Below are 12,757 nucleotides of genomic sequence, written 5' to 3'. Positions count from 1 at the left end.
TTAGAAATAAGAAAATCGTGCAAAGTAGGTGCTAAATATCCGGTGTGATTTTTATACCCAGTAGGTCCTCAAGTTGAATAATTAACCAAGTGTCATCAGGAATAACTGCCAACCGCAACGCTACTCAGTGACCTTCTCCTCCCCCACAACATATTCATTTGAGTGTGTAGCCTGTAGAGTAAGCTACAAGATGTGACATAATTGAATTTTTTTTAATCGAAATGAAAATAATAGCAATTTTGCTACTGGAATATTTACTACTGGTATATATATAATCGAATTTACGTGTGTCTGTGTGTCATGTATGCATTGCTACACACAAACAAAAAATATGCTTTTTTCAGTAAATCTGGCCATTTCTGGGGCAAATTTTGATCTGCTAGTAAATGGGAGGCTGATATTTGTTCTTGCTGATAACTATGCCAGTGAATAGGAGCCTGATAAGTGTTTATTTTAACTGATAATAACATTTTTAATTAACCCTACTTTGCTTATTTAAATTCAGCAAAAGAAACGGTTAGTGTAAATGGGACATAGTTTTATCAAAACTATAGCAAAAAAAACAAATTGCCACAGTTATTTTTTCATTTTCCTTTTTTTAGAGAATATCATTTGGAACTTATACTGAAAGTCAACACCACTGACCATGATGAAGGTTCATGGATTCCGCTGAATCTAACCAATACAGTAAAGGAATGGATTGAAAATCCTGATTCAAACTTTGGCCTAATGGTTATAGCAAGAGGAATAGAGTCCGGTAGCACAATTCATTATCATAAGCTAGCTTGAAATACTGTGCGTTTTATATTTTGCTACATTTAGTTCAGGCCCAGAGCAAAAGGGGCCTCAATGTGCCTCACTTTCCGGTTTTGAAATTTTTCAAATAGTGAAATAAGGATTCTTTCCTAAAGTGAAAAGAAAACTGAGTATATTGAATATTTCAATTGTAAAGTATCAACGATTAAGATACGTGTTGCCTCTGAGACTAGCGATTTCGCGTCAAGCCAGTAGCTTTAACTAGCACCAAAATGATACTAATGACACTAATGACACAAATGATACTAATGACACTAAAAGACACTAATGCCATTAGATTCATTAGTCTGGGATCTATCCATTCACCGAGCCAGAATTATGATAATACTTAGAATTTCTCAATAAGAAGTATCTAAACTGGCTTAAAAATAAGAAAATTATCCTTTTATCGACAATTTTCTGCAAACTTTCAAATTATTTTTAATCTAAAAAACCCTGTACACCAAACTTCAAAAATACGATTCATTATATGTATAGAACGGAATCTCAGTATGATTCCGTGGCAAAATTTCCATCTTTTGTTCAGACAGTAAGACACTACAAAAGCAAAATAAAACATACCAAAACTTTCTAAAAGAAGATAAATCTTAAACAGTCTGAAATATATGACAAACTATCTAACTTTGAAAAATATAGAATAAAAAACAAATTTTTTTAACTGAAAGTAAGGAGAATCATTAAAACGAACAGAAATTATTACGTACATGAAGGGGAGTGTCCCCTCCTCAACACCTCGTTCTTTAGGCTAAATTTTTTTAATACTTCTAAAAAAACTTCTTCTTGTTCTAATTAAACGACCCTTGTGTTTCAGGAATCGTTCTTGAAGAATCGGGAAAAAATTCAAACTTTATCGTAAAGAGCGAGGTGTTGAGGAGGGGGCAATCCCCTTCATATACATAATAATTTCTGGTCGTTTTAAGTTTTAATGTTGCTCCTTACTTTCAGTTGAAAAACTTGTTTTTATTTAATTTCTGATCGTTTTTAAATAATAACAGAAAATCTGGCCCCACCCACACAGAGAAATTCCCCTGCCCAAGGAAATATCCTCTAGACAATTCAATCACGGTGAAAATTTACCACGGACCATGATCCTTAACATCTACACGCCTAAAATTGAGACGGAAAAGAAAAAGCAAGACATGAAAAGCAATTTTGTATAGGAATTACCTCAGTGTATAATTTCCCCTGACAAGTTCCCCCCTTGTAAATTTCCCTTCCATCGAAAATTTCCCCGTGGAAACCCCTAGCAGAAAATTCGACCCCCTCCCCACCCGAAAATATATACATACTTCCCAATAACAAATACTATGCGTAAACAATGTGCAAATTTCGGGGGGAAAGGCGCGGGGGAGGGGGCCTAGTTGTCCTTCAATATTTTTGTCACTTAAAAAGAGCACTAGAACTTTAATTTCCGTTCAAGTAAGCCCTATCACGATGCTCTAGGACCCCTGGGCTTATGCAAACACCCCTGGGGGAAAAAAACACGCATCCGTGATCTTTCTTCTGGCAAAAAAATACAAAATTCCACACTTTTGCAGCTAGGGGCTTGAAACCTCCAGAGAAGAGTTATCTGATACGCTGAATCTGATGGTGTGATTGTCATTAAGACTCTATGACTTTTAGGGAATGTTTCCCCCTTTTTTGAAAATCAAGCAAATTTTCTCAGGCTCGTAACTTTTAATAGGAAGCCGAAACTTAACGAAAATTATATATTTCAAATCAGCGTAATAAGCCAATTCTTTCGATATATCTATTGGTATCAAAATTCCGTTTTATAGAGTTTGGGTTACTATTGAGCCGGGTCGCTCCTTACTTAAAGTTCGTTACCATGAACTGTTTGATCAGCTTTATTCACATGGAAATCCAAAACAAACATAATTTTCCTGTAAGGAACAAATGTCGAATAATCGCACGATGCAGGTACAAAGTCTTAGTAAAATTAATTAAAAACGATGTTCTTTTATCATTATTAATTAAAAAAAAACTTTCCGAAAAATAAGTTTTTCAAAGAAAAGTAAAGGCCATTTTAAACTTAAGCTAAGGAGATACAAATACCTTGTAAAATTAAAACTCAACACGACCAGAAAATAACTATTGAAGAATAAATGAAACCCAAAACGAACAAAAATTAAATAAACAATCATAGCAAAAAACATACAACAAGTAATAATATAAATGAATAAATAGATCTTAAAGCGAGTAATGCTTAGATTGAATATGAAAATCAAGCTTAAAACTAAAACAAATATTTTGCTGTTAAATTATAAATGAGACTTAAAACGAAAAGAAATTAAATAAACAATCAATGCGAAACATACAATATATATTAATGTAAATGAATGAATAAATCTTAAAACGAGTGAAACCTAAACTGAATATGCAAATCAAGTTTGAATCGAATAAAAACAGCTACAAACAAGATTTTGGGTATCGTCTTACTGCAGAAGCCTAAAACCTAGTGCGTCATTGGCTCTTTACTAAAAACAACTCTTTGAAATGTTTTCACTTTTGTAACTTTAAGAAATAAAAATTACTTAACATTTTTGGGAATAAATATCAGCATATGTATATTAAATTGACAATGCACATTTTTCAGTAAACTCATTTGAATTTTTTTTCAGTAAAGTACAAATTATATTCTGGCTTTTAGAAAGCATAGGGGTTTTGAACCCTATTCATATTAATCTATGCTCGTTTTGAGTTTGACTCTAATATTTATTTTAATTTTTGTTCGTTTTGGGTTTCATTTATTTATTGATACTGATTTGGGGTAGTTGTATGCTTGGTAGATTATATGATAGTCCGGACGCCAGGTGTTGAAAATGTGAATCATACTACGACGGAATGGGGCTGCTACGAGAATTATCCTACCCTCCATCCCCTAAATTGACCATGCGGAATAAAAAATACCAATGGCCCTTGCTTGCGAGTTGTGGAACACTCTGAAACTTGACATTTTATTATATTTTGGTGTTTCATGCAAGAAAATGCATGTTCCATAAAGTTTGAGGTGCAGTTTTCCGCTCAAATAGAAATGCCTAGAAGCAATAGAATGTTTTCATAACAAACTAACACGATTAGTTAGAAAAACTGGCAGAGTTAAAAAAAAAAAAATGGCAAAACTATATGAGTCTTGAAAAGTCTTGGAAAGTATAAACAGAATCAAATTGAATATTAAATATATAATGATATTAATTGTTGAAAGATCCATCAGTTCAAGATTTTTTTTTCACTGTAATTTTTATTTTTATTTTCAATGCTTTAAGAACTGGAAAGTTATAAATTTGTAATATACGAGTAATTCGTTTTCAGTGAAGCACCAACGACGCAGAAAGCTTTAGGTTTTTACAGTTAAAGAAGGGGGCAGTATCCAAATTTTGCTTGTAGTGAAACTGTATTTGTCTTGACCAATCTTGAAAAGAACTAATAAATCAAACTGAATATTTGATGCATAATGATATTAATTGCTAAAAGCTCATCAGTTCAAAATTTTACTGTATTTTTATATTTATTTTCAATATTAAGTACAAAAGAAAACATTTGTAATATAATTCGTTTTCAGTAAAGCAGCCAATGACGCAGTAGGTTTTAGGCTTCTGCAGTGAGGCGATACCCAAACTCTTTTTTGTGGTTATTTTTATTTGATTCAAACTCGATTTGCATATTCAATTTATGTTTCACTTGTGTTAAGATTTATTTATTCATTTACATTAATATATATTGTATGTTTGTTCCCATTGACTTTTTATTTAATTTCTGTTCGTCTTAAGTTTCATTTATACTTAAATAGCAAAATATTTGTTTTAGTTTTAAGCTTGATTTTCATATTCAATCTAAGCCTTACTCATTTTAAAATCTATTTATTCATTTATGGTATTTCTACTTACATGTTTTTTGCTATGGTTGTTTGTTTAATTTATGTTTGTTTTGGGTTTCATTTATTCTTTAATAGTAATTTCTGGTCGTTTTGAGTTTTAGTTGTAACAGGTAATTGGGTGTCTGCGGATCTTAATAATAAAATGGCCTTTAATTTTATTTGAAAAACTTATTTTTCGAAAAAAATTTTTTTAATTAATTTTTGTTGGGTTTTGTTTGCAAAAAATTTCAAGTTTTAATGGCATGGGGGGGGGTTACTTACTGTCCGACTATTCTTGACTTTAAAAAACAGATCTAGGACTTTCAATTTAAATCGAATGAGGCTTTTTTCAAAGTCTATACGATTACCTCTTTGTTAAAAACCTTATATATGAAAATCCTTATATAGCTTGCATAACTTGTGGACAGCAATTGACAACAATGAATGGATTGAAAAAATAGCTCCAATAAAGGGGTTCAGACCATTTTACTTACTGAAACAAAGGCATCACAACTGTTTGGACTTGACCTTAATAAGATTATTTGTGCCAAAGCAATTTTGCATCTATCACAGAGTATGTATTTTAACCTTATAATTGGATAATTATTATATATTTCCTATGTGTTCTTCCCATACAAAACCCCTTCCAATAAGTTATAACCCCCCTTAATAAGTTATGCCCCAGGGCATAACTTAAAACGCCTACCCTTGGGCCCTGGTGGGCTGTGTCGACACCGGAGTTTTTTGTTATCAGAACTTTGAACTATTTTAACAAAATGTCTTTCTCAAATTTTTTGTCTGATGTATTTAGGGCTTGGAGGGGGGGGGCTAGTTACCCTCCAATCTCTTTTGACTCTTAAAAAGTGAGCAAGAACTTTCAATTTTCAGTCAAATCAACTACGCTGAACAAAATGGCTATCTCAAAATTTTGATTGGATGTTTTTGGGGGAATGATGGCCGTGGGGGGGGGGCTAGTTGCCCTCCAATCACTTTCGACTATTAAAATGGGTACTATCCCTTTGAATTTCCAATCGAATGAGTCTGTTTTGAAGTTTCTACGACAACGCCTTCTATAAAAACCATCTTAAAACCCTTGCCCTGAAGGTTCTGGGGGAGTGTCCTCCACAAAAACATATTTTCTATCTGGAAATCAACTACGCTGAACAAAATAGCTATCTCAAAATTTTGATTGGATGTGTTTGGGGGAATGATGGGCGTGGGGGGGGGGGCTATTTGCCCTCCAATCATTTTCGACTATTAAAAAGGGCACTAGTCCTTTAATTCCCAATCGAATGAGCCTGTTTTGAAGTTTCTACGACAACGCATTCTATAAAAACCTTATATACCCCCAGGGCATAACTAAAAACCCTTGCCCTGAGGGTTGTGGGGGAGTGTCCTCCTCAAAAATATATTTTCTATCTGGAAATCAACTACGCTGAACAAAATGACTATCTGAAAATTTTGATTGGATGTGTTTGGGGAAATGATGGGCGTGGGGGAAGAGGGGGCTAGTAACACTCCAATCACTTTCGACAATGAAAAAGGGCACTAGCTCTTTAATTTCCAATCGAATGAGCCTGTTGTGAAGTTTTTACGACAATGCCTTCTATAAAAACCTTATATGCCCCCAGGGGATAGCTTAAAACCCATGCCTTGAGGGTTTTGGGGGAGTATCCTCCTCAAAAATATATTTTCTATTTGGGAATCAACTACGTTGAACAAAATGGCTAACACAAAGTTTTGATGGGATGTGTTTGGGGAAACGTTGGGTGTGGGGGGCTTGTTGCCCTCCAATAACTTTTGACTATCAAAAAGGGTACTAGAACTCTCGATTTGCAATCGATAAACCCCCTTTGAAGATTTTTCGACGACCCCTTCCATATAAAGTGCCTCTGGAAAAATTAATAATAATATAACATTGAAGCCGTATGGCCTTTACTATAGGCAACGCTACAACGTTGCATCTGATAAGAAAGAAGGTATGTAGCGGTGGTATCGGTGTCGCTAATTGATAAAGTGGCATGTTTGGTAAATCTGACGCAAAGGCGTTTTCCTTCTTTTTTAGACAATGAGTTTTGATTCTACGGTAGTGCAGTACTGCAAAGTTTCCCCTCGGGCGTAAAAATCTCACCTACTCTTTAAGAAGCAATAGAAATTTCTTATCGTCATGACTCTTGGTTTTATTTCTACACCTTCGGGGGTCGCCATGCCTGTGCATTTTTCCCTTTGTCGGTAACGCGTCTGTTTATTTTCGCAAGGTTGATCTAAGGTTACTTACGGTAATGACGAGCTGGCCCTAGTTTTACTGACAATATGCTATTTTAATTCAATAAAAGAGAATGAGAAGAATAAAATTAATGACATAATAAAATGAATGAACGAAGTTGAAATTATTGACTTGATACTGAGACGATATCGATTTTACTGACTTATTTCTAAATTGGGAGCCTGTCTATACAGAGCTATCTATTTGCTCCTGCTATCAGCTGAAGCTACAGGAGCAGATGAAATTGAAATAAAGTGCGGAAAATCAGGCTCCTTGTGGAAGAAATTTATAAAAACTAGAAAATCAAAATTACACAAAGCTATAAAAACTCAATGGGAGCCTGTCTAGCACAGAGGTTCTGAAACTTTTTAATAATAGCTTTTATAGTTGTCCCTTTAAGTATATTCGATGGCTCAAAAACACTTTGATTGATAATTGGAATTAAAACTAATTGTATAATTTCATTATACTTGCGTGCCCTCGCAACCCCAGAAGACTTCTTATCAAAATTTTCGAATGCCATTTTTTCGCAGAGTGGTCGGAAGGTTCATTAAACATTCCTCCATGGATATCAGGATCCCCACAGTCCCTGGAGCAAGGGCTGTAAATCATTGCTGACTGTGTACACATGGGCTTTATCACAGAAAAAAGGGGACTTGCGTGATGTAAGGGTGCATTGTTGACTAAAAATTTTCCGGGGTTCTTCCCTGGGTCAGAAAGATCGAACTATTTGTTGTGGGAAGGGGGAGCGGGTGGTGAACCCGGAAATTGTTCAACAATGTTTCGTCCATGATGGATTTGAAACATACAGCCTTAATTCGTTTGGCCAAGTGGAACCTAATTTGTAAAATAATGTTGTGAGGTACAACCCCTCCCTAAAAAAGGGGGGCCGAAAATGGGTTTAAAAAATTCCACCATTAACCTGAAACTTATATCTTCAAGTCCTTGGGCTATGGGAGCCCAGATATAAACAACAAAAAATAGAATAAAAATACACACAAAAGAAACAAATATTAGTTCCCCCGAAACAGGTCCCGCCAAAGAATATTTTCCCTCGGCCACTTCGTAAGGTAGGCTAGTTGTGGAAGCTTATAAGGGGGCTTATTGGATTATAGATTAAATGTTTCAGCGCCCTTTTTAAGGATCAGAAGTCATTAGGGGACAACCATCCACCCTCCTATACCTTTCCTGCTCCCCTCCCCCCTTGCATAAGATTGGACCCAAGTTAAGATCTAAAAATATGCCTCTGGGGTATATTTGACGTCAAAGCCCCAGGGATAGTAGCTCTTAGGGCTTGTTTCTTTGGCGGATTTTCTCAAGGATATATTTTGGAAATGACACACGCACTTGGGTAAATCCATGGTCTTAATGTTCACTCAAGTATTCAAGTTATCTTTAATATTCCGGGAATGTTTTGAGGAGTGTTGGAGAGTATTAGGGAGACTTAGGATTTCAAATTTTAGTTTAGGTAAGGGAAGGGGTTGATGGAAATACACTATGTGCTTGAAGAACATCGAACGAACAAATCTGCAATGTCTGAGGAAAGCCTTGGGGGATGGAAATGAAACTTTCGGGTACTGTTAGGAAAATATGGGGAGGGTGGGGGAAGGGAGCTTTGTTTTTTTATGATGGGGGAGGAAGAACTGGCTAAATAAGATTTGTCTCTGATCCATCTGATACATGGGTGTCCATAAGGGGGTGGTGCCCGTCCGCCCCCCCCCCCCTGGCTGAATGATGTTGCCTTATTTTTAAATTTTTCTTCTGAGATTTTTATTATAAAGCATTAAAAGTGCCAATTAGCCGAGGTTCCCTCCCCCCCCCCACCTGGAATTCAGCTTATGGGCGCCCATGATCTGATACGCTCCTATTGCAATTATAACCTATATGCAGTTAATTAGGGAGGTAATCAAAAGACGCGTGCTACCAGATTATAGCAGCGGCTTATCTGCAATATATCGAGATCAGTTTGATGTATCAAGTTTAAAATTTAAGGGAGAGTTAAGGGGAGGGGAAGTGGACTAACTATATACATCCAGGTTATCAAAATACTATTTCTGTAATATTTTGGGAAAGGCTTGGTGGATGGAGTTGAAAGTCTTAGGCAGTATAGAAGGCAAGGGGGTCTGGGGACTTAGGGGGATCAGCTTAAAAAGTGTATCCTAAACGTTTTGGGACTATAATACCTTATAAAATCAGAAAGGAATCCCTTATGGAAATCCCTTAACACGATGTACGATCAGGTTGTCAAAACTATATATTTAATGAACTAATACTTTCTATAGTTATCCCTATTTTTCAGGATAATGTCTATATACAACCTAGGTTTATACAACCTAATTAATTAGACAACCTAATTAATTATACAACCTAATTAAATTAGTGAAAACAAGATCAAGCCAAATGCGTTTTAATGTAATAATGTATCTAATCTTATAAATTTTCATTAGCCAATCTGGAGGAAGTATGTTGAAACTTTACTCAGCAAGTTCAAATTTTTTGACTTTCCAAATTCTCATTATCTTCATTCTTAGAGTTATAAGAGGCTCTTTGAATTGTTTTTGATTAAACTATTACACATAGGATTTAATCTGTAATCTCCTTCCTCTCTATACATACCAGTCATCTAATAAATATTTTCTTTTATTTCTATCATGTTTCTAAGACTTCGCGCCAGTCCAATGCAATTGTTGATTAATTTCGTTCCATCAATTATTATGCTACGGTGCAGAAGATGAAATAAATACTCCACAACTACTGAATCGAAAATTTCTCGTCTTTTTTATACTTTTAGGAGGAATATATTGCTATCTTGTGTTGTTGGAGCCTATTTTCTAGATTCTGTTGAGTTCTGCCAATAGAAGATTTTCCACAAGAGCAGTGTAATCTATATGTACACTGCTTTGCATGTTTTTTTTATTGTACCTTTTTTAGGACTTAGTAATGCTCCTACAGTTAGTTGAGATTTAAAAACTGTTTCAACTCATAATTTTATGATTTTTTATTAAATATACGGTGTTTCGTGGTAAACAAAAATGGCAAAAAAAGTCACTTTGCTGCGGTGCAACCTATTTCGTCACTCAAAAAGGTATCTAGAATTTTTCTATTCAAATGAGCCCTTTTCCAATATTTTACAACCAGTGATTCAAAAGGGCCACCCATGGGCTAAAAAACACGAAAGAAGAAGACACGTCAGTGCAACTTCAGTGCTACCCCTGCAAAGGTGTGATTTTCCTTGTTATTAAAGATGGGGACCGTTAACATCCAGAAAAGAGTTTTGTCAAAGAGAGATTGGATTGGTTAATATCTATTTCCAATTGAAGTCGTTTTTGAGGGGTTTCATGGAAAGTTTCAAAATTTTCCGTGTAGCTACGAATTACTGCTCTGTTGAATCTGACTAAAAAGTATTATTATCAAAATAGCACTGCATGAGAAATATTTTTCATAAGAAATTTTCTTTAAAAATCCGTTGTCTGAACTCCAGCCAAAATAGGTCATGGTTCGATATTTAGCAGTCTGAGGTGGCTGTTACAAACATGATATGCGTGTCTCATTTTCCATTATGGCCTAGCTCAGAGAAATGAGCATTTAAACAAAACAGTTCAATAGGAAGTCTTAGGATTATCTTTTCTACTTTTTTACGCTTATATTTCACGCAAGGTAGGTTGATCACCCTATACGACTGACTTGATTCCATTTGCATAAGGTTTGGTTGAAAAACTTTTTTTTTTTTTTTTTTTTTTTTTTTTTTTTTTTTGTCGTTTGACAGTTAGATAGATTTTTCGGTTTATGTTTTGTATGTTTATGTGGTCTTGTATTTTTTGCAGTTTTCAGTCGGATTAGTTTTAAGTTTTCTTTCTGGATTTATTGTTCTTCTGTTATTGAAAATTGTGATGTTTTCGCATTGTTGTTTCGTATTGTGTAATTTTATTTTTTTAAGAGAAATACAAGTTCAACAATGTGATAGCCATTTTGGGAATAAAGTCTTGTCATCATATATTGCCTTTATGCTCACCCCTCGAGAGAGAAAGTGTTGCTGGTGGAGGGTTTATTCCACAGTCTTGGAAGTTTTCATGCGGGGCTTCATCCGCGGCGCTGTAATAGAGTTATATACAGTATAATATAATGTTTATTATAATTGAATCTTCACTATAAAATATTTAATTAACAATAATAAATATCCCGTTAAAGCTTTATTTTACGTTTTTTCTTAATCAGGTCGTGAACTACCCCTGGCTAATGCTGGTGTTGTCAGCACTAAAGGAAAAGATGGATTCCAGCCATTTATGGTAGCATTCTTTCAAAGTCTTCCGGCATTGTCCGCAGCACGAATTGAACGAACAAAAAGAGCTGCGAAAAAGCAGGAAAAGAAAGTGAAAGACAACCGGAGCTATCCAGATGAGGTATCCACATACAATCCTTATGCTTATGGTAAGTTTCTTAATAGAACTTTGATTGTTTAAAGAGCCTTTAATACAAGGATCACTATTAAAGTGAATGAAGCCTATTCTCTGGTATTTTCAAAGTGCCCATATCCTGATACAAGTGAAACTCGATTTTCTTCAGTGTCCTTTCTACTGTAATTCGTGCATTAAACCACATCATGAGCTCCTGAAGACCATTTTTAGGTCATTCCTCCAGTGTCATTTTCCGTTGTTTTGCCGTCAAAATTTTTGGAATTATGCTGTCGCCTGATCGTACGTTTATCGAGCATATTGGTAAAAACTGGCAACGCATCAATCTAAACTCTTTTTTCAATGCGCTGATTTGGGTGCGATAGCGACAGTGTTACAACTGTTTATCTAACTTATGTAATACCACGACTTGAATACATTGCGCCTGTTCGGGACACATTCGTCCAGAACACCAGCTACTTATGCAACGAAACTGAAGCTATTTAGAAAAGAGCAGTAGCATTCATAACTGGAAGTAGAGAAATAGATTATGACTACACACTGGGAAATCTGAGGCCTGAATGTCCAAGTCTAAGACCTATAAAAATATTATATTTTCCTAACAATGCAAATCGATGTTATTAGAATCAGAATCAGATTTTAATGAAAACAGCTCACATAGACACATTAAAAAAATGCACTAAAAGGCGCTGTTTTTTACATGAAAACTTTTTTACATGAAAACACTTCTCTACATTTTATTAAAAGCACTTGTAAAAAAAGGAACAAAGGAGTTACTAAGTCTGTTTGTGCGGCACGAGACGGGCATAAGTTTGCTTTTGCTTCTGGTATTTCGGCGGACAGGCATTTTAGGTGGTAATATTGTACTATGTACAGGACTAGACAATAAAAACTGGCCAAAACGAATCATAAGCTGAAAACGGCGATCGCGAAGGCTTGGTATTTCAAGTGACTTCAGAGCGGAGCTGTAATCTACATATTTGTCGCAAAGAATGATCTTTATAGCTCGTTTCTGGATCCCCTCCAAATCATCACTTAAGTAATCTATGTGATGAACTTGTGGGCCCCAGACGGGACACGCATATTCAAGGATGGGTCGAATAAAAGTGAGGTACGCTGTTTTCAGCTGATACACTAGAAAACCTAGGCGGCGCATCGCCACCAGTGTCCGCATAGCATAATGTCCCTTCTTAACCAGCTCTTGTACATGACTAGAGAACGAACAGTCCACACTAAAGGTGACGCCCAAGATGGTCGCACACGAAGCAGAAGGGAACAAAGTCGCGGGGTAGGTAAAATCGCGTTTAAATGGGTTGAACCTCGAAAGCTCTGATTTATTCTCATTAATTTGAAGACTGCTTGCAGTACACTGTGATTTAAACTGATCGAAAAAATTTGGGTCAAACT

General features: G+C 35.4%; 1 protein-coding gene across 3 annotated transcripts in view; it reads left to right on the top strand.

The window, feature by feature from the left end:
- Nucleotides 1-12,757, top strand: part of gbb (TGF-beta family member glass bottom boat) — a 113,644-nt gene that overhangs the window by 90,804 nt on the left and 10,083 nt on the right. For all 3 annotated transcript variants that reach the window (XM_089099390.1, XM_089099388.1, XM_089099387.1), the window contains 2 exons: nucleotides 603-757; nucleotides 11,154-11,366. In XM_089099390.1, the coding sequence (XP_088955516.1) occupies nucleotides 603-757; nucleotides 11,154-11,366 (368 nt within the window). The remainder of the gene's footprint in view (nucleotides 1-602; nucleotides 758-11,153; nucleotides 11,367-12,757) is intronic.

This window comes from Artemia sp. Qi Xiang Cuo, chromosome 13 (assembly GCF_049724085.1).
Source record: "Artemia sp. Qi Xiang Cuo chromosome 13, ASM4972408v1, whole genome shotgun sequence".
In the NCBI taxonomy this organism is placed as follows: Eukaryota; Metazoa; Arthropoda; class Branchiopoda; order Anostraca; family Artemiidae; genus Artemia; species Artemia sp. Qi Xiang Cuo.
Note: the sequence above shows the minus strand (reverse complement) of the source record. Positions and strands in the feature narration are given on the sequence as shown.